The 22,471-nt window shown below is 33.0% G+C and overlaps 3 protein-coding genes across 4 annotated transcripts; all 3 read left to right on the top strand.

The window, feature by feature from the left end:
• Window positions 1-8,671: 8,671 nt before the first annotated feature.
• On the top strand, window positions 8,672-13,081 carry LOC103868206 (translocase of chloroplast 159, chloroplastic-like). Of its 2 annotated transcripts, none has more exons than XM_033285793.1 (2): window positions 8,672-10,111; window positions 10,181-13,081. In XM_033285793.1, exon 2 carries the CDS (start codon window positions 10,188-10,190, stop codon window positions 12,888-12,890), a length of 2,703 nt encoding a protein of 900 aa, XP_033141684.1. In that variant the 5' UTR covers window positions 8,672-10,111; window positions 10,181-10,187; the 3' UTR covers window positions 12,891-13,081. The 2 variants fall into 2 exon arrangements, with proteins under 2 accessions (XP_033141684.1, XP_009144557.2); XM_009146309.3 differs by having other exon boundaries at window positions 8,672-10,106.
• Window positions 13,082-17,088: 4,007 nt separating this feature from the next.
• On the top strand, window positions 17,089-19,275 carry LOC103868205 (xyloglucan 6-xylosyltransferase 2). The gene is made up of 2 exons (XM_009146308.2): window positions 17,089-18,271; window positions 18,674-19,275. The coding sequence occupies exons 1-2, from the start codon at window positions 17,261-17,263 to the stop codon at window positions 19,049-19,051; spliced, it is 1,389 nt and encodes a 462-aa protein (XP_009144556.1). The 5' UTR covers window positions 17,089-17,260; the 3' UTR covers window positions 19,052-19,275.
• A 2,157-nt stretch (window positions 19,276-21,432) lies between these two features.
• LOC103868204 (putative lipid-binding protein At4g00165) lies at window positions 21,433-22,029 on the top strand. The gene has a single exon (XM_009146307.3). It carries the CDS (start codon window positions 21,527-21,529, stop codon window positions 21,896-21,898), a length of 372 nt encoding a protein of 123 aa, XP_009144555.1. The 5' UTR covers window positions 21,433-21,526; the 3' UTR covers window positions 21,899-22,029.
• The last annotated feature ends 442 nt before the right edge of the window (window positions 22,030-22,471 follow it).

The following is a 22,471-nucleotide window of genomic DNA, read 5'->3' on the forward strand; positions in this document are numbered from 1 at the left end:
GCAGGTAACGTAGATACCGAGAGTCTAATGGCAGCAGCCTCCTGCTCAATAATATATTTCCCCTTCCCCCTGCATGCAAGGTAGACTTTGCGATGTTTATGTTCAGCCCTGACATCTTTGCGAAATCATCAAACACCCTTAGTGTACCACGTAGAGACTGTGGAGACCCATCCATAAACACCATAATATCGTCTGCAAAACTGAGGTGAGACAGCTTGACATCTTTGCACCTCGGGTGATACCCAATTTCACGCCTTTCCACTGCTCTCTCTATTCAACATCTGGGAGAGCACATACTGAAAATAACTTACAGGACATATTCCTTTTTCAACATGTATTCCCCCAACTTTTAATTAAAACAAGCTTTCCAACATGTATGACGTATTCCTTTTTCAAAACAAAATCACAAAAACTAATTGCATGTATTTCTAAATTTTTATATCAATATGTTGTCCAGATTTAGAAAATATGTAACTAAAACAATAATTTATTTTAATACTCATTATAATTTTATGTTCAAATAATTTAGAAGATAGAAATTTACCCGTGCAAAGCACGAGAGGTAATACTAGTATTTATATAAACTCCATACATAACTTATTAATTTATGATTTTAGTAGAGCATATATTTATACAGAATTTCCTGAAAAATATTATTTTGTCGATTTATATTATATTTTGAACTTGTCCAATTTTGAACTTGTCCACCTATATACCGATAAAATTTAGTAATTTATCGTGTTCATTAGTTTATCGAATATCAATTTATACAATTTCTATTGTATGTATAAAGAAGAAGCTTCTTTCTATAATTTCTTTACATTATCAATTCAATTTAAAATATTTCAAAATTTTCGTCATATTAAATAGCACATTAACTAATTCAAATAATTTTAATTTTTTGCCAATAATGGGTGAAATTGGACTGCTTTCGTCCTAATAACACATATGTAACCAAATCAATTATCTTAAGCCTTCTAAAATATATCACAAACCGAGATGTTACGATTCATCCCCTCAAGGAACGCAATGTCCCCGTTGCGCCCCGTGATGTTACCCATGTTAGTGTGAGCCCACCTAGGACTCCACACTCGTCTAGGTTTTGCTCTGATACCAATTATAACGTCCCAACCGCCCACAACCAATGGGCCTCTCACGCATGGGGCCTATTAGATAAAAAAATATAATTATTTATAATTTTATATATTAATATTTTGATAAATATACATTTATTAGATAAAATATTAAGTTAACTAATATTTCTATTATTTATAATATTGATAATATAATGGAACATTTTACGGTTTATATTTTACGATTATAAAATTTTACGGATTATTTCATCAGTCATGAAATAGATTAATCAAATACAAGAATTTTTTTAAAACACATTAAATCATTTATATTTAAAATGATAGAACAAATTTTGACCAATGCAAGATATGTTAAAATCTGTATAACTCCATTTCACTTTTAATTTGTTAAAAACAAAGTAAAACAAATATGAAACAGACCAAATAAATGAAGATCATGTTCTTCATGAGATACTAATTATATTGATATGAACAATTTTTCGAGAGATAAGACGAGGATTGAAGTGAAGAAGATAGTAATGGCTGATAATTCTGCATATATGTTCATTAAGGGTTTGATTGGCGGAGCATTAGCATAAGTATTATGCGCGCTATTATTCAATCAAAATTTATCAAAAAAGCATTTAGAAAAGCATTTACAAGATGCTAATGCTCTTCAAATGCTCTTTGCAGTTAAATATATAAAAATTTTAAAATAACTATATATAATTAATTAATTTTTATTCAATATTATAAAATATTATGTTTAAAAAAAATATTTACATTTAAAATATAATATAATTTATATAATTACACACATAATTTATTATTTTTATTAATAATACATAACATAATATATATTTTTATATTTATAAGATAAACATATCTATATTATTAAGAAAAAATAAATTATATATCATATATTAATTTTTATGATAATATTATACATGAATCATTTCCTACTCTACCAATAAATAAATAATTTATATATAAATTGGTTTGTTTCACATATGACCTAAAATTTCAAGTCAAAAACAAAAGTAACCTATGCTTTTTTTGAAACTTTTTTCCCTATTCACCCTAGAAGTTTGAGTTATTCACGAAAATGCCATTACATTTTTTTTTTTGCAAATGATTCTTTTACCTTATCATCCTCATCTTCACCAAGTATTTACAATATTGTCATTGCCATCAATACACTAACCACCATGAACAACTAATTTGAAGCTCTAAGTGCACCAAAAGTTCGATTTTTACTCTTCATATCTCATTACTTGTGCACACAAATCACATCTCTTTCATTCTCTCTCTTCAAATTTATCCAAAAAAAAAAACTAAAATTTTGATTCCAAGCTTCGTAAGGTTCATAGAGACATTGAAGCTCATGATTCGTGGTCACTAACGACTTGGTAGCTTTTGTAGTGAAGTTCTGGGTACTTGGAGAAGCAAAACAAGTAATCTCACAGGCTCAAGATATGAAATCATTTTTTTTCTCAGATCGGTTCGAGAAGACTTTCAGAAGACTTCGGGATGACTTTCAAAAGACTTCGCTAAATGTGTTATCCATTAAGAAGACTTCCCTAGAAGTGTTATAGCTTTCCTTTATTAAGAAAAAAAACCCAAAAATCACAGAGAAGACTTCCCGAGAAGTCTTCTCGGATAAATATGTTAGTTTTGCAATTGGCGGAATTTTGTCAAATATTTGAATTTTTATAGAAGACTTCTCGGGAAGTCTTCTCGGAAAAAACTTCTATAGAAGTCTTCTGAAAGTTTTTCCGGAGTCTTCACACTGTCGCAAGACGTATGTGTGGGTAACTTTTTCAATTGAAAAATAATAGTGAAACATTTTATTCCGGGTTTTGGTCAAACCTTTGGTTACAAGGGAAGACTTCTATAAAAGTCTTCTGACGGAAGACTTCTAGAGAAGTCTTCTCTCAAAAAATCAAATACAGTCAATTGCAAAAGTATTCCAGGTAGACTTCTTGCGACATTGAGAAGACTTTCAAAAGACTTCTACAGAAGTTATCTCCGAGAAGACTTCCCGATAAGTCTTCTATAAAAAGTCAAGTTTCTGACAAACTTCAGTCAATTGTAAAACTAACCTGTTTATCCGAGAGGACTTCTCGAGAAGTCTTCTCTGGCTTTTTCGAGAATTTTTCAAATTCAAGATTAAGCAAATATTTACAAAGAAAAACTTCTCAAGATATCTTCTGTACGGAAGACTTCTTAAGAAATTTTCCTTCGTAAATTTTCAATTGCAAAAATGACATAAATAGAAGACTTCTTAAGACTTGCTGAAGACTTCGTGGGAAGTCTTATTGCATAAATGTATTAGAAGATTTCCCAAGAAGTCTTCTGAGAGTCTTCCAAGCGTTTTCTGAGAAGTTTTCCAAAATCTGACTCAGATCTGAAAAATCTTTATATTCAAAAACATTCAAATGGCTCCAAAACAGAGAAAGCATCAAAAATATATTTTTTATGCTTAAATAATAAACAAAACAATCAAATTAGGATGAATCTATAAGTTTTTAGAATCTAATATATAAAAACAAAAAATACATATCCAAAATTTGTACCACTTTGAACAGAAGACTTCCTAAAGACTTCGTGGGCAGTCTTCTAGCATAAAATGCATTAGAAGACTTGCCTAAAGTATTATGAGAAGTCTTCCGAGAGTCTTCGGAAAAGTCTTTCAAAGTTTGTCTCACATCAAAAAAACCTGCAAATTCAAAAACATTCAAATGACTTCAAAACAGAAAAAAACTTCAAAAATATAATTTTATGATTAAATAATAAACAAAACAGTCACATTAAGTTGAATCTATAGAATTTTAGAATCTAATATATAAAACACACAATAATACATATCCAAAATTTATAGATATACCTATGAATGAGTGAAAAATGAGAACCATGTAATGAAAAATCTGCAAAAAGAAGATAAATTAGTGAGAAGACATAAGAAAAAAATGAGAAATGGATTTAAAGTTTGGTTTTTTGATGTTCAAAGAGATTAGAGAGAGGTTGGAGAGGTTTAGAGTGAGAAACATTACATTTTTCTTGCAGCCATTTGAGAGTAAGAAAGAGAATGTGTAAATTTTCTTTATATATGGAGACAAAAATTTCAATTAAGTTAAATATTTTCGATACACAAGACTTCTTTAAAAAGTCTTCTAGACCCTAAAATCATATACATTCTAGAAGATTTCTGTAAGACTTTGCTTTAGGCGGAAAACCTAAATTCTACTAAAATTTCAGCGGGGATATGTCAAAAGACTTCTTTGTAAGGCTTCTCATGCGGAGGGTTATAATTAGGCATGGGCGTTCGGGTACCCGTTCGGGTTCGGATTGGGTTTTTTGGATTTCGGTTCCATTTTGTAACACCTCCTAGGTCACATTCTAGTAAATTTACAAGTACGGATTAGATTCGGATATAACACTTCGGTTTCGGATCGGTTCGGATATATCCAAAGTAACCATATATCATTCGGATTTGGGTTATATCGGATCGGTTCGGGTATATCCAAAATAAAATCTAAAATTTAAAAGTAAAACATAAGAAATATATTCTTCTTTGTATATAATAGAGTATTTAAGGTGTTTATTTATTTTATTTTATAATTTCAAAAATTATTTTTTATATCCAAAAATAAATTATATATTTTTAAATAAATATTAAATTTATTTTAAAAATAATAATATTTCACATCTAAATTTTAATTTAATTTATATAATTAAATAAGATTCATTATTTTTAATAAAACTATATTATTAATATATATTACAATTTAATTTATATTATATTAAAAATGAGGAATTGGCTTATGCTTCGATTGGTACAGCTGATGATAAAGTAGTAGCAGTATGCCAATTCCTCGCAGCAAGTTCAAGCGTTGTTTGGATTTTCTAACCATCTCAAGCTGTTAGTTTATCCCTTTAGGATCATATGGACATATGATGGGCGTATGGCTCGAAATTGCATTTGACCCAAATGAGGGTAAATGGCGTCTGGCGTCTTGCATTTGAATTAATTTATATGAATTTAACCTGCTTATTTTTTGGCTTTTTGGTACAGGGTTTGATAGCTGCAGTTAAGGAGGAATTGCCTAAGGTAGAGCATAGGAAGTGTGTGAGACATATCTATGAGAATCTGAAGAAAAAACATGGAAGTAAAAGCGACATGAAGTCTTATTTATGGAGCTTAGCATGGAGTTACAACGAAGCAGAATATAAGGAGAGGCTGGATAGGATTTTCAATTACGATGTTGGTGTATATGATGATGTTATGAAGACAAATCCGAAGTCTTGGTGTAGAGCATACCACAGGTTGGGGCCGTATTGTGAGGATGTGGAAAACAATTCCACAGAGTCTTTCAATAACACCATTGGAAAGGCAAGGGAACTGCCATTTGTCCCTATGTTAGAGACAATAAGAAGACTTGCCATGGTTCGGATTGCAAAACGATCAGCAATCTCTCATGGTCACAAAGGTATAAAATTATTTGATTGGTTTTTTCAAGGATTTCACTCTCTACTGTCTCTCATGTGATTATTTTTTTAGGGATTTGTACACCATATGCGACTGAGTTTATCAAAGAAGAGAAGAAGAAAGCTACTGCGTGCATAGTTACAAGAAGCACCAACGGAATGTATGAAGCAAAGTTGGGCGGATGTACTTACCGTGTCAGCTTGGAAAGATGGACTTGCACGTGTATGAAGTTTGAGATATGTGGTATTCCCTGTGAGCATGCCTATGCAGTCATTCTTCATAAGAAGCTTAAGGTAGAGGACTTCGTTTGTAAGTGGTTCAGAACTGCTATGTGGAGAAAAAACTATGTAGATGGGCTTATTCCGGTGAGAGGTGCTCGCTTTTGGCCTGAAACAGGTGCTCCGGACGTCATTATTCCACCTGATCCAGACCAACCGGGAAGGAAGAAGATGACTAAGGCTGACAAGAAAAGAAAAAAACCTGCTAATGAGTCTCCAACCAAGAAGCAACCAAAACATAAGAAGAGGATTATGCACTGTGGAAGATGTGGCCAACCTGATCACAACTCAAGGTTTCATAACAAAAAACAGGTTTGTTCTATTTCTGATTCACCATTAGCAAGCTCAAACACAGATTTATTAATTTCTGGTTTGTTTCTTTTCCATTGTTGGTAGGCTTCTAGAGATGGTCCTTCTCATGTTGCTTCTCAAGCTGATTCTCAAACTCCTTCTCAAGCTCCTTCTCAAGATATGTGTTGATGGTGGTCTCGACTTTTGTTGATGGTGGTGGACTCTACTTTTCTTGTTTTTGTCTCACCTTTTGTGGTTTTTGGAGTCTCGGATGTTGTGGTTTTTAGTGTCTCAAGTTCTTTTAAAACTATCTTTTGTTCAAACCGATGATATGTAACCTTTGAATGTGGCTTTTTTCCCTATGATCTTTCTTATGTTTATGTCAGCATTATTGTTTTTAATCATTCTTGTTATCTCTTTTCATTGCATATATGACCACAAAGCTCTTAAACAAGTCATCATTTTTTAAAGATCATCACTAAAACAGAGATTCAAGTTCTTACAACAACAAGCATAGATTCAAGTTCTTACAACACCAAACATAGATTTAAGTTCCTACAACAACATACAGACATATTCTTCACCATGCTTCACCATTACTTGAAGTAGAGAATGGCCATCGACACAACAGAAACCGCAGATATAATGCTTAAGACAACCATCATGTTCTTCATCTTTCTTTTCTCTTCGGCCAACACTTCCTCAACTCGATCAAGTACTTCCTTGTCAAGGACCAATCTCTCTCTTGCAATCTCTTTCATCTCTTTCTCAATACTTGTACTTTTGCATTCAAGTGATTCTAACTCCTCCAATATTGACTCATCTATCCATTTAAATCTATGCTCATCATTCTCCAGCTACAAAAATCATTACACATAGGGACATTTGAATCTATGCTCATCATTCTCCAATATTGCCTCATCTATCATTACTCAATCATCATTCTCTAGCTAAAACGATATTGAGAGTCGAAAACTAAATTACCTTCTTTCTTGCAGCATACACACATCGAAAGTATCTCCTATAAGGATTGAGAGTCGATTTTGACATCAACGGAACGACGGATTCACCACACCAACAATTCTTCGGAACACCTACAAATCGTCTACCTCGTCGACGCTCATTTGATGATCCAGAGGAAGCTCCAGACACGACATTTGAAGACTCAGACATCACTCCTTACTCGTACTGTAGAAATTCAGGGGAGAAAAGTTGATTACGATGTTTTAGGGTTTGGGTTCATAGGAGAAATCGATTTCTGGTTTTAAAGAGGGCGGGTCAATGGGTCGGGTCAATCTGGGTAAATATTTGGTTTCGAACCGGTTTTGGTTCAATTTCTGAGTTTTTTGGGTTTGGTTTTGCGATCAGACCGAAAATTGTATAAACCAACAGCGAATTGGGTTTCATGGGGAAATAGGTTTCGAAGTTTTATCTCGGAGACATCTAGGACGAGGGAATAGTTTGGGAGACATATAGAAAGATACAATACTTCTCATGGGGAAATAGCACGTCTTCCCAAAAAAGAGAGTATGGTAAATATATTTCTAGGCGAGAATAAGTGTGCATTATGGTACATTTCAAGGAGGAGATTTTTCATAATGTAGCTTGAATATGTATGGCCGATCCAGTTGTCAAGATCGGTCGATACCATGTGACTATTTGCATATTTTTTAAGGCAGTTTGGCAGAGAATGTTCGATCCGGTAGTGATGGATCATTTGATCCTTGCCAACATCTGGCATGGATCGGCCGATCCACTCGACATGGATCAGTCGATCTCTGCCAAAATCCGGAAAGAAAAATAATTAGACAGAAAAATCTCTGTATATATGTGAGTTTAAAACTCTATTCTATAACACAAAATTGTACTTTAAAAAGCAGCATCTATCTAATAAAATACTTTTTTTTGCTCGTGGAAATAGTACTTTTGGTGAATCACGTTAAATCTATATATCTTGCATTATACTTTATCAATCTGTTATTATGTTTCTTCTCACATCTGCCATAACATTGTTTTTATATATATCTAAATACTTATGGGAAAAAATTTCCAACTAATAACTAAATTTATCAGAATAGAAAAAAATATCACAATTCATTACTAAATTTATCAAAATAAGATATAACATAGGGCAATTGTCAATAATAGCACCTTTTGAAGTTTATGTCTCAAAAATAGCACTAGAAGGAGAAAGTCACAAAAATGACATTCATTAAAGGGTAAAATATCCCTAATACCCTTGGTTTAAAAATAAATAAACAAACAAAAATAAATAAAAATAAATAAAATAAAAAAAAAGAAATTTTTTTATAGTTTCAGATTATATGTTTTCAGATTCGAAATTTCTATAAATTTTTTTTCCAAATTTTTTTTCAAATTTTTTTTTTTTTTTTCAAATTTTTTTTTTATAATTTAAAAATACTTTTTAAAACTGTTTTTAAAATTTTTATTTTTTATTTTTTATTTTAGTATTTATTTTTTATAAAATTTTAAACCCTAATTCCAAAACCCCACCTCTTAACTCTAAACCCTAAGGTTTGGATTAATTAACCCAAGGGGTATAAGTGTATATTTACCTCTTTAATGAAATCTATTTTTGTGACTTTGAGTCTTGAGTGCTACTTTGGGAACAAAAACTTGGTTTAGTGCTATTCTAGTCTTTTTCTCTATAACATATAGCAAATATATTAGTTTATGTTAAAAATTAATATTTTCCAAAGTTAAGGTTTTGTTTGCTCTTATAGAAAACAAGAAATGTAAGACTAAACTACCCTGAGATATGAACGTTACACCAACGAACGCCGAGGGTAAGACAAACATTTCAGAAAAGAGAGAGGATGAAAAAGACCTATTAGGGCTGGGCAATTAGAGTTCCAATCGGGTTTCGGTTCGGATTCATTCGAGTTTCGGTTTTCAGATTCATGAATTTCAGTCCCATTCAAATATTATAAAACTTCGGTTCAGATTCAGTTAAGGTTTAGTCAATTCAGTTAAGGTGTAATTGGGTTCAGTTCGGGTTTAGTTACATGTCCAGGATCATGTTGAACCCTGAATAGTTTCAGTTGCAGATATTAACCGGGTTATCTTTTTCAAAAATATTGATTTATACTTGATTAAACTCAATATATTTCCAATAAATTTGTGTACGTGGCTTCTTCAAACCATATTGTTTTCCTTCAAAATAATTTTGGGCGACTCCTCTGTCAACTATACAAGATTCTTCTTTGAACTATACGTGATAACATCAGATATATCATGACAAACCAAAGCTTTCTACGAACGAGAATCATACATAACAAAAAATTAAAAAATTAAAATTAACAATTACCGACTCTATAAACTCAAGAAACACTATTTGAAGTTTAAGAAAAAACATTGTTTAAACTTGAGAATCAAACTTATTCATATTTGAACATTCAAATGCAATTGTTAAAACATAAAAACATTAATACTGACCAAATACCAAAAATATATATTAAACTTAATTTTTTAATAGATAATTATTTTAAATCTCAGTAATATCTTAGTGTATTTTGGTTACATATCAGTGATTGATATCAAATTTGGTACAAGTTCCTTTTAGAATTTTTGAATTTTTAGGATTTTGGGATATTCATTCGGATTCGGATAAATCCATAACTTGAATTTTTAGATCGGTTGAAGTTTCTAGTTAGTTTTTTAGTTGATGTTGTCAAAAAAAAAATCCATAACCTGAAATACCATAAAATAAAATCTGCTCAGCATTTGTGTCAGTTCAGATTGATTTTATCCCGGGTCTGGTTAAGTTCGGATATTTGGATTCGGTTTAGTCTATTTCATAAAATCCTTGGCAAAATAGAGAAAGGGTAAAACTCCAAACCTAATTAAACTCTCGAGTGTGGATTGTTATCTAAGGATAACCAATCATAGACAAAGACGTTCTCCTCAAGTTTTGTGTAGTAGCAGCGATCAAGCTTCGTTTAACACTTCTAGGCAGTTAGGTTCTCTTTATCTTTTAGTTCTTTGCTTATGGAATATTTGATAGCAAAGAGATTTTCAACTTTTTACAGGAAAAATATGGGCTTCCTTTGTCGCCGGTGGTGCGAGCGTGGCAATTTGATTAGTGTTAAGGCTTTCGATAACTTGTCTGAGTCTTTGGAATCTGAGGATATGAGTTTGGTTAGTGGTAAAGTCCATGATGAAGAAGATCATACTGTAAAAGAGGAGATTACTTCTACAGATTATGTGCGTGAGGAACATGATGATGATCTGACTGCTGCATATGGTAGAGATTTAGAATCGGTAGGTAAGGAAACATCAGAGGCACTTGTGGATATTGTTTCTGCAAGTGAGTTTGGCAGCCAAGGATCTTCAGGAGAACGTGTCATGGGCGTTGATAGGTCTGGAGAACAGCTCTTGGATGATGCACATTCTAGTGTAACAAACATTCATAGCTATCAAGGATATAGGTTTGATGGCCATATTTCCACAGATTCTGACGAGGAAGCCGACACCAATATTGTAGGTGAGGAGGAAAGTTTTGATACTGCAGCTTTGGCTGCCATCTTAAAGGCAGCCACTGGTGGAACTTCAGATGATCTTCATACAACCATAATATCTCAGGATGAAACAGAACCTCCAGCTGGTTTGGGCTCATCTTTAAGACTGGTGAGATCACGTCTAAACCGCACCAACATGTTCCCCAGTCTAAAAGTCGGAATGGGCGGAGAGAGTGAGAGTAACTTGAGCGAGGAAGAGAAACATAAGCTGGAAAAACTGCAAAGTTTGCGTGTGAAATATCTGCGTCTTGTGCATAGGCTGGGGAAGTCAGTGAAAGACTCAATAGCAGAGCAGGTTCTTTACAAGCTTTCACTTCTTGCTAATAGTCATTATTCATTCAGTCTTGACGCTGCAAAGAAGATGGCTATGGATCAGTCTGAAGAATTAAACTTCTCTCTAAACATACTGGTCCTTGGAAAGTCCGGTGTGGGAAAAAGTGCCACTACAAACTCCATCTTGGGCCATCAGACTGTATCCATTGATGCGTTTGGACCTTCCACCACTTCAGTCAAAGAAGTTTCTAGAACAGTGGACGGTGGTGTCAAGATCACAATCATCGATACGCCGGGCTTAAAAACTTCTGCCATGGATCAAATTGGTAATACCAAGATGTTGTCCTCGGTGAAGAAGGTAATGAAGAAGTTCCCACCTGATGTTGTTCTTTACGTTGATCGTCTTGATGATGCTCAGAACAATCTTCCTTTGCTAAGAACAATCACTGATTCTCTTGGTCCTTCCATATGGGAGAACGCCATAGTGATACTGACTCATTCTGCTTCAGCTCCTCCTGATGACCCATCCGGCACTCCTTTGAAGTATGAGGAGTTTGTATCGGCACGCTCATACATTGTTCAGCGTTCAATTTCACAAGCCGTTGGTTTGGTTTACACGCCTCCAGTTTATCTAGTTGAGAATCATCTTTTGTGCAGGAAGAACCGAGCAGGTGAAAAAGTTCTCCCAAACGGCCAAGTTTGGAAGCCTGAGCTGATGCTTTTGTGTTACTCTATCAAAGTTTTGTCCGAAGCAGTTTATCTGATGAAGCCTCGAGAAGAACCGCCACTGAACTACCGCAACGTTTTTGGATCTCTTTGGCCCAAGATGTCTCTCCCTAGCTTGTTGTCTTGGCTGTTGCCGTCCCGTTCACATCCTTCAGACCAAGGTGGTAAAGTTGATGATGTGTCTGACTCTGAGGATGAGTATGACCAGCTTCCACCATTTGAGCCTCTCCGGAGAAGTCAGCTTACAAAACTCTCAAAGGAACTGAGAAAGGCGTATTTCGAGGAGTATGATTACCGTGTAAAGCTCCTGCAGAAGAAGCAATGGAGAGAGGGCTTGAAGAAAAATGGAAAGAAGAGTAGTGTATATGGAGAAGAAGTGGATCCAGAGAACAACCGGGCTCCAGTTACATTACCAGATATGGTATTGCCACCTTCATTTGACAGTGATAACTCAGCTTATCGTTACCGCTCTCTAGAATCCACTTCACAGTTCGTTACCAGGTCAGAGTTGGATACTCAAGTCTGGGACCATGATTGTGGATATGACTGTGTCATTGCAGAACATAGTCTGGCCATAGCTAAACGTTTTCCTGTTGCAATCACCGTTCAAATGACTAAGGACAAGGAAGAGTTCGATATCCATCTGGACTCTTCTGTTTGTGCTAAGCACGGGGACAATGGTTCCACCATGGCAGGGCTCACTGTCCGGAGTGTAAGTAATCAGCTTATGTACGTGGTCGTAGGAGAAACCAAATTCAATAACTTTAGGAAGAACAAGACGACTCTTGGAGGGTCTGTGACATTCTTCGGTGAGGATGTTGCGATTGGTCTCAAACTCGAGGACCACATCACGCTCGGGAAAAGGATCGTCCTAGCTGGAAACGCAGGGACCGTGCAGTCGCGGGAAGAGTCAGCCTATGAAGCAAACCTCGAGGTGAGGCTTAGAGAAGATGATTTTCCGATAGGACAAAACCAATCTGCCTTGGGGCTGTCTCTAACCAAGTCTAAAGAAGAAGATCTAACCCTCTCAGCGAATCTCCGGTCTCAAGTCTCTATAGGAAGACAAACGAAGGTAGCAGCTTTTGCAAGTCTTGACACCAAGAGGACCGGACGTTTCACAGTCAGAACCAGCAGCTCAGATCAGTTGCAGATCGCGGTCATGGCCATTCTTCCTCTTGCCATGTCCATCTACAAGAGGGTTGTTGGATCAGGAGACAACTGAGAAAGACCTTTAAGAGACTATATATATATATGATAATCTTGTGCGTTAAGTAATCTTCTTGTTCTGTTGAGATGATTTACATGGTACTATTGACTCGTACCTTTTTTCTTGATGTTCAAGAAATAGTTCTGTATTTTGTTTTGCCAAAATTTAATACTTGTGACTGAAAATATCTTTATTCTCGCTTAAAAGTTGCTGCAGAAGGTTGAAGAATCTATTAACCAACCCTAACTATTTGCTTCTTATCTTCCTCAAGATATCTTACTGTTCTTTACTTGGAAAATAGGTAAATCAGTCATACATATTATTCAGACATTCAATTTCTTGACAGATGCAGGAAGCTGGGTGATCTTTTAACATGAGTAATGCAAACCAATAGATTAACGGCTTGTTATTGTGTTCTCGGAGCATTAGAACTATGTATAGTTTTTTTTTTGGTCTAAAGAACAATGTATAGTTTTTACAGAGTTGCACTATGTGTGAAATAATCAGAGGCATATACGGACATCATATCAAGATTCTGTGAGAAATGCAAAAAAAAATACTCCAGTCATAAGTAGGCAGAGACATCATAAAAATATAACTATCTATCTATACTATTAAAACAGAAGTCATGACTTCTTTTATGTGTAATTTTTTTAGTTTGGACAATTCATAGAAAATATCAAATTTTACAGTTCATTATTATATCTTTTAATATCTTTATATTTTTAGCGGCCTATATTTTTATTTGAAATACAAATGAATATATTTAAAATGTTCTACCAAAATCTTTTAAAAATCTTTTTAATTTTTTTTTCAAAAATTAGTTAGGTTTAATTTAAATTATCATAAAATATAATTAGAAATTAAAACTGAATTTAGTTTTGATTTATAAACAAAAAATAAAAAATTAAATATTTTTAATTATATTCAGTCATAATAAAAATGAAATTGATTAATTTCAAAATACATTCTACTAATAATTTTAAAATATTTTGTTTGAAATAAATATTTATTTCTATTTAAGTTTTAAAATATATATAAAATATATATGCTAAAAATAAAATATGTTGGCATAAAGGGTTACCATTAGTAAAATATATAATACATGTATAAAAAATTAACTTATCTAAACTTTTTATATATAGTAATTTATTATATAAAATGAATAAATATAAAAAAAAAATTGCTAAAGAAAATCTAGCGATTTGAATTACGGGCTATGATCATAATACATTACATATACAAAATAATTTTCAAATATGTTTTTTCATGCATAAAAATTGGTTTAATAATCAAATGAAAATTCAATATGACAAATATATAATAAGAAGTAACATATATATGTGATGATTTAAATTTACAGCATGAAAACTATAAAATTATTGTATTTGAAATAATTATACAAACATTTAAATATGTGAGTAACATTAAAAATGTATATTGATTGTGTAAAACAAATATCTATATATAAACATGAAAAAAGTGCGGGTCAAAATCTAGTATCTAATCTAGTTACCGATCTTGTTTACAGAGTCAACATGAGTCTGTAAATGCTTTGCTGTCAAAAAAAATCTATTAAAAAGAAATCGTTTCCAAAATTCTACTTAAAAAAATTATTGGACCATTAACTAATTATTTTTTTGGCTCTACCTAATATTTCCCTAGATACAAAGTAACAGACATATATATCAAATTAAATTGTTTAGTCAATCCCATTATTTATTTTTAGACTACCGAATGATGTAACTCACGTTAGGAAATATATATTTACCTTATATTTTCCTAACAATACCTTAGTCAATAATGTGACCAATCTCTATACCTTTTTCATTAAAATCATAATAAAAATCTGACCGAACTATAAGGTACACTCCATCCTTTACAAGATCGAACTTCTGTCTCTTAAAATGAAAAATCTCCTTCGATGTCTCATGTTAACTTTAAAGTTTTCATATTTTCCCATTACATGTCTTCTCTTCCTGAAACAAAAATACAAGATGTCAAAACACTTATTCATATCAAAACCATGACATTGTTAAATAGCTAGACCCCCATAGAATTGACCCAATCATACATGTACATCATATAAGCTATATTACGATCATACTCTCACCTCAATACTATTAAAATGTTTTGATATACATTTTATTAAAATGATTCCTGTAATGTTAAAATGATAAGATTCGTTGCTAATTAAAAAATAATTAAATTAAAAAATTTGTTCATATATATATTGTTGAAAACGTTAACTTCAAATTTTAAAGTCACTAACTATATTGCTTAAATCATAACAAACAATATCAAAGCAAAACGAATATATTGTGAATATGCTATGTATATATATTCTGAGATTTTTTTGTTAAGAATATATTATATATATGATTTCAAAGAAGAATACAGAAAATGATTATAAATATTATTAAAAAGGAATCATCCCAAAATCTACTAAAACAAAGCTATTGCATCTATTCATTAGCTAATTATTGGTCTTACCTTATATTTTTTTAACAATTCAAGATAACGTCATGTGACATATATATATCAAATTTTAAAGTGTGGATCCGGATCCATAATTCAAATACCTGTAAAAAATATAATTTTTGGATAAGTAACGGGTACAAATTAATATGGATATATTATGACTAAAAAATAAAAATATTCGAAGTATCTGAAAATTCAAAAATACTAAAACACGAAAAATATCTGAAAACACTAACAAATACCTGAAAAATATGCAAATACCAAAAAAAAAAACCCAAAAGTTTACCATAAATCTTACTTGAGGAACCTAATACCCAAAATATACTTTTTAAAATTTGAATTTTTACCAGAAAATCAAAACTATAATCGGAAACCTGAATCCAAAACTTGAAAAGTATTCATAATACCGAAAAACACATTCGAAATAATGAAAACATATATGGAATACCCAAATATATCTAATATACAAACAAAAAATATTTCATGTACTTTGGATACCCGATTGAGTATTGGATATGATCCGTAATCGAACATAGACCATGGGTCGAAGAAAGAAAAATCAAATATGTACTTTTTCTTGGACACAGACCCAAACCAAAACTATATTTCGAGATCGATTTTAGTTTGATTTTTTGGATCCGATAAATTATCCTGGCCTACAAAATAGTTATATAAGAGTCTACATTCAAAATCTTATAAACCATTTAATAAATTATATAATTTTAAACAAATGCTCTTCTTTGATATAATGACTTTGTAACATAAATACATAATAATGTACACCATTTCAGAAAAATTAATTCACAAACTTTATTTGCAATGGTTATAAATCTTGCTCGGTATTAAAACATAGAGAAATAGTTTACATATAGTATATTAGTAGTTGTTAGTCAGTTTGATAAACTGAAGTGGAAATTTATACAAATTTTACTTTATTTTATTTATTTATGTAGAGAAATGTATGAACATCTAAAAAAAGAGACTAACTGAGAATTTTAATTGCGTTTTTAATAATTAAATATTTTTGTTGTAAATAAAATAAATCTCTTTTGGTTTAACTATTTTTTTGTTCTTAATTTGAAAACAAAATAGTGAAATGCGTTTATATTTATTGCCAAAAAAACAATCGTAACAATATACTCTCTGTTTTTGAACACTCGTAACAATATATTCAAATAGCTATTTATACCAACTTTCTCGTGTTTTCTTCTGTCGTTTTCATTTATGTATATAAACAGAAGAGAATTTAGAATTTGATAAATAAATGAGATTTTTTTTTCTAAAGGAGAGAAAATTTGGCAAATTATTTTTTAAAATAGGTTAGTTAATGGTATAATATGTATCGAAACAGTCACATTCTTTTAAAAATTTACACACATATCGGACCATAATTATTTCACAAAAAGTTAGTATTTGATAACCCTTTTTTTTTTTTTGAAACACAGAGTATTTGATAACCTACCAACCTCTAATTAGTAATTAACCGTATCAAACAAGTTGAAAATCATTTCCTATTAATGTTCCCTTTCCTTTTCAACCTTTTTCTATTTATATAAATAAAAACCACAGTATTACTGAGCTGACTTTTCAACGATGTTGGATCTGTAGATCCATACTGCATCAACGGTCAGGACAATAGATCACACAAGTCACATACCCTAAAATCCGGCCACGTGTAAACAACACTACTAACACACCACCATCACCGACAAAACCGAGTGAAAATAAGACATCGTTAACTGTAATGTCAAATGTTGTAATAGTAACTTCGTGTCTGAATATTCTTTTTATATCAAGTTTTCGAATCTCCATTAATGGAAACTCAGATCTTCTCATAAACAGACCACCGATTAGATCGTTATCAAAGAGAGAGAATCTGTAAGAAGATTGGACCGGAGGAGACGATGATGGAGAGGTGTTTAGGAGCTAACCGGTGCCGGAGAATACAGAGAGCTTTACGTCACTTAAAGGTGACGGTTCTGTGTCTCGTTCTCACCATAGTCGTCCTACGTGGCACAATCGGCGCCGGCAAGTTCGGAACTCCGGAGCAAGATCTCGACGAGATCCGTCAGCATATCTACACATCGCGTAAACGGGCCGAGCCTCACCGTGTACTCGAAGAGATACAGACCGGTGGCGATTCGTCTTCCTCCGGCGGCGGCGGCGGCGGAGGGAGCAATAACTACGAGACGTTTGACATCAACAAGATATTCGTTGACGAAGGAGAAGAAGAGAAACCCGACCCGAATAAGCCTTACACTCTCGGACCCAAGATATCCGATTGGGATGAGCAGAGATCCGACTGGTTAGCTAAGAACCCTACCTTCCCCAACTTCATCGGACCCAACAAGCCACGTGTCCTCTTGGTGACTGGTTCGGCGCCGAAACCGTGTGAGAATCCCGTCGGAGACCATTACCTGTTGAAGTCGATCAAGAACAAGATCGATTACTGTAGGCTTCACGGGATCGAGATCTTCTACAACATGGCCCTCCTCGATGCTGAGATGGCTGGTTTTTGGGCGAAGCTGCCCTTGATAAGGAAGCTTCTGCTGTCTCACCCTGAGATTGAGTTTCTGTGGTGGATGGATAGTGATGCTATGTTTACGGACATGGCGTTCGAGCTTCCGTGGGAGAGGTACAAAGATTACAACCTGGTGATGCACGGATGGAATGAGATGGTTTATGATGAGAAGAATTGGATTGGGTTGAACACTGGGAGTTTCTTGCTTAGGAACAATCAGTGGGCGCTTGATTTGCTTGACACTTGGGCTCCTATGGGTCCCAAAGGGAAGATCCGTGAGGAAGCGGGTAAGGTTTTGACCCGTGAGCTCAAGGGTAGGCCTGTTTTCGAAGCTGATGATCAGTCTGCTATGGTTTATCTCTTGGCTACTCAGCGTGCCACTTGGGGAAATAAGGTAATATAACTCATTCAGTTTGAGCAACTTGAGATACCACTAGTTATAACTCTACATCATCTCTTGCTTACATAAAAATCGTTTTTTTTTTTTTGCTCATAAATTGCAATGAGAGTTGCATCTTGTCGGTATATAGCACATCTCTTGATTACAATTAATATTGGTTTTTATGCTCATAAATCGCATTATGAGTTGCATCTTCTAGTTTTATAATGTTTCTTGATCACATCAAAGATTGGATTTGTATTCGCAAATCACAATGTGAGCTGCATCTTTTCGGGTTACAACATCTGTTCACCACATAAAGATTGCATTCCCCATCACAAATCAGAAAATGTGAGCTGCATCTTGTTCTGGTGTTGGTCTAGTCTCATTTGAGCTGCTGCTGCATTGTTGTTATAGGTATACCTTGAAAATGGATACTATCTTCACGGCTACTGGGGAATACTTGTGGACAAATACGAAGAAATGATAGAGAACCACCATCCGGGTCTAGGTGACCACAGGTGGCCATTGGTGACTCACTTTGTGGGTTGCAAACCCTGCGGGAAGTTTGGGGATTACCCGGTGGAACGGTGTCTTAAGCAAATGGACAGAGCCTTTAACTTTGGGGATAATCAGATTCTGCAAATCTATGGTTTCACCCACAAATCTTTGGCTAGTCGCAAAGTCAAGAGAGTGAGGAACGAGACTAGCAATCCACTTGAGATGAAAGACGAGCTTGGGTTGCTTCATCCAGCGTTTAAAGCTGTCAAGGTACAACAAACTAACCAAGTTTGAATTTGGATTCTTGCTATATTTATTGTCTTTGCTTGTTGTTGTACTAAGATGGATGAAGAAAAAGTATTCTGCGGAGACATCAGTTTATTTTTTGTTTTTGTTTTTGTTTTTGTTTTGTCTCTACGTCTACAATTTTATAAAGAGTTCAGATTGTTGCGCCTTCTTTCTTATAGAACATGAGATTTTGTAGCTTCATAAATCAATAATCAATGTTAATTCAAGAACTTTTTAAAATCGGGTTAAAAACAAAAAGCTTTTTTTTTTTATCTTTCTAACCTGATTTACAATATAACTACATCTATCAATCAATGATTGTTTTTCTGGTACACAAGTTACATTTACAAGTTGACAAAAAAAGAATACAAGTTACATTTAAAATATAACTCACATTTTTTATGAAATGTTACATTATTTATCATCTGGAAAAAATGGTTATTTATACATACATTGTTCAATGCAAAACAAAATTCTATCATTGCTCAATGTGAGCGCTAAACCGTCGCTGAAGAAAATCTACTAGCATGAGTTTCTCATGATAACGTGAAAATAAAATTCTAAGCCTCATTGTTTTCTCAATCAGCTAGTTGATCCACTAGACGAATTGCTGCGTATGTCTTTTTTTCCATTTTTTCACGCCGAATATAATAAATACGCTAACTTAAATATAATATTTCCTCAGTTTTTTTTTAATAATTGTGTACATAGATTAAGAAATCATTAATTTTTTTATATTTTTAAAATAAAAACATCATTAATTATTTACCTAACCACAAATCAACCAATAACAAAATAGAAGGTATATTATCATTGGTCATATAATATTAAGTGTTAAAAAAATTTACATAGAAAACCAAATAAATCATATAATTTGAATAGATAAAACTGTATGACTAGACTAACTCTCCTGCATGTTTATGGTCTCTCTCCTGCTGCACATTCACACGCGTGCACATAGTTTGGAGATGTTTCATAAGCTCGTGTCGTTACAATAGCTGGAGTTAAATTTAGAAAGATCAAAGTACTCGTTAGATCATCTTACAAATACTACTACAAAATTTAGAAGTGGAATGAGTGATGTTTGATTAATATTATAATGTCTTGCGTATTTGTGCATTTCTGTTCAAGAAAAAAAAAACAATCACTCCTTCCGCATCATTTTAATTGTCGTTGTACAGTAAAAATATTTTTAAAAAATAAGTATCATTTTAGAAATTCAACGAAAAATTTATTAATTTTATATTCTATATGATTTTTTTTATATACTCCAATCTATTATTTATTGATTGAAATATGTCTATAAGTTATGATGTTTTTATTAAAATAAAAAATATTAATTTTTTTCTTAATATGTGTGCACAAATCTAAAATGATAACTAAAATTAAACAGATGAATTTGTTTTTGGTACAATACACTTATGTTCAAGAGAAAAAAATAATTATTGTCTTCTGTGTATGATTTGTTACTTTTATTTTTAAAAGAATTTAAAAGTGTAGCAACTAGCACATACATATTTGAAAGTAACTATCACTATTTTTTCGTTTCAATCTTAAAAATTTAGTTTTTATCATTTATTTTTATTTTTAAAATGTAGTATTTTTATTTTTAAAATGTAGTATTTGTTCTAAATTCCATATTGGAAAACAATGTGTTCTAATTATTGAAATGTAGTATAACAACATTAATTTTGTATTTTAAATCGAAAATGAGTTTCTCTTCACGTCAATTTTTTTGTAACTTGTTCTGCCCAAACCCTTGATTGTTCACGTAGTTCATCTCAGTTTGGTGATTGGTAGGCCCTGCAAAAGTCTGTAAGAGAACTTTTCCTCCGACATCCTGACATGAGTTACCTATTTTTTATCTCTCTGCATCAGCATGTCTATCTTTGTATTCAACTTCTCAATCTTCTAAACTTCCACGCTGCTCTTTCGTCATGTTGAGGATGTGCTCACTAGAATAACCATGATGAGGGTCGTTGTAATGAGTCGCACAAGGAACTGGCATGTGGTCACAAAAAACCCGGCTTGACCAGTAATATTCAACACCAAGGGAGTAAGAGAAAGCGTTTAAATAAGTATAGGAAAGTCATAAATAGTTTGAGGAAGGTATACAAGATATCAGAATGATTGCTTGTTCGTGTTCGAATGTTATTATAGTTGGGCAATGCAACTTTTTGCCTGATATTTTTTGTAATATTTGACATGAAAATAAAATTTTATTTCTTTGGTGTACTTCGTTTTAGTAGATTAGATTATATTTCCTTAGCTCGTTTACGAACATAAAAAAAAAATCATATTTTTGCCGCCGGATGTTCCATCAGTTTCAATATTACGACAAAAAACGTTTTCCAGACTAGAGATAACACAAATGATTGCAGCCACATGCACGATGATAAATACCCCACCAGAGAAAGCAAATTAAAAGGCCTATCTTCTTCGATATCCCGTAGCTATAGAGCTTCATACGCAAACAAAGCAATGGCTATCTCAAAAGCTTTTCCATTGCTTCTGGTCTTGTTGCTAGTCCTCAACTCAACATTCTCCTTTTGTCATGCCGTTAAGCAATGCCCTCCTCCCAGAAAACAATCATCCATGAAATGTCCAAGAGACACGGTCAAGTTTGGAGTCTGTGGCAGCTGGTTAGGTCTAGTTCATGAGGTCATCGGTACACCACCGAGCCAGGAGTGTTGCTCACTTGTCAAAGGTTTGGCTGATCTTGAAGCTGCCCTTTGTCTTTGCACCGCCCTTAAAACCAGCCTACTCGGAGTCGCTCCGGTTAAACTTCCTGTTGCTCTCACTTTGCTTCTCAACTCTTGTGGCAAGACTCTTCCTCAGGGATTTGTCTGTTGATCTTGAACCAATTGTTATCTTGTAAACGAATTGTTTCTTTTTTTCTTTTATTGTATTTCATATTCCTATTTTTATGCAACATCTATATTTTTATATAAAAGTCTTTTTATATAAAAATTTCTTCTTGAATTCTTTAGATTCGGAAATCTTAATTGTGAGGTTGCGAAGACAAACTTAAATTAAAACCTAAAATTAACAAATCATTGATAGGGGTAAAAAATGTGAAACAAAAAATTAAATGTATTTCAAAATGTAATGCTCTATTTATACTTATAAATGATTATTCTTGCTTGCACAGAAAATATCAAAAAAAAAAAACAAATCTGGGATTTATATTTTGATTTGCTTCAAAATATTGTGTAAGACAAAAAAAAATCTTCAAATATGATGATATTCCAAAAAATCTCTATAGTGAAGAATTTACAATCCATGGAAAACATAGAGCATAACAACGAAACAAAGATGGAACAAAACCAATATGATGACTGAAGTTATATTGATTGTGGACACTTAATTGTGTTGGATTAAAATCTAACGGAACACTTTGTCAAGTTCATGGTTGTATCAGTCTGG

The sequence above is a fragment of the Brassica rapa genome, chromosome A02, assembly GCF_000309985.2.
Source record: "Brassica rapa cultivar Chiifu-401-42 chromosome A02, CAAS_Brap_v3.01, whole genome shotgun sequence".
Taxonomy (NCBI): Eukaryota; Viridiplantae; Streptophyta; class Magnoliopsida; order Brassicales; family Brassicaceae; genus Brassica; species Brassica rapa.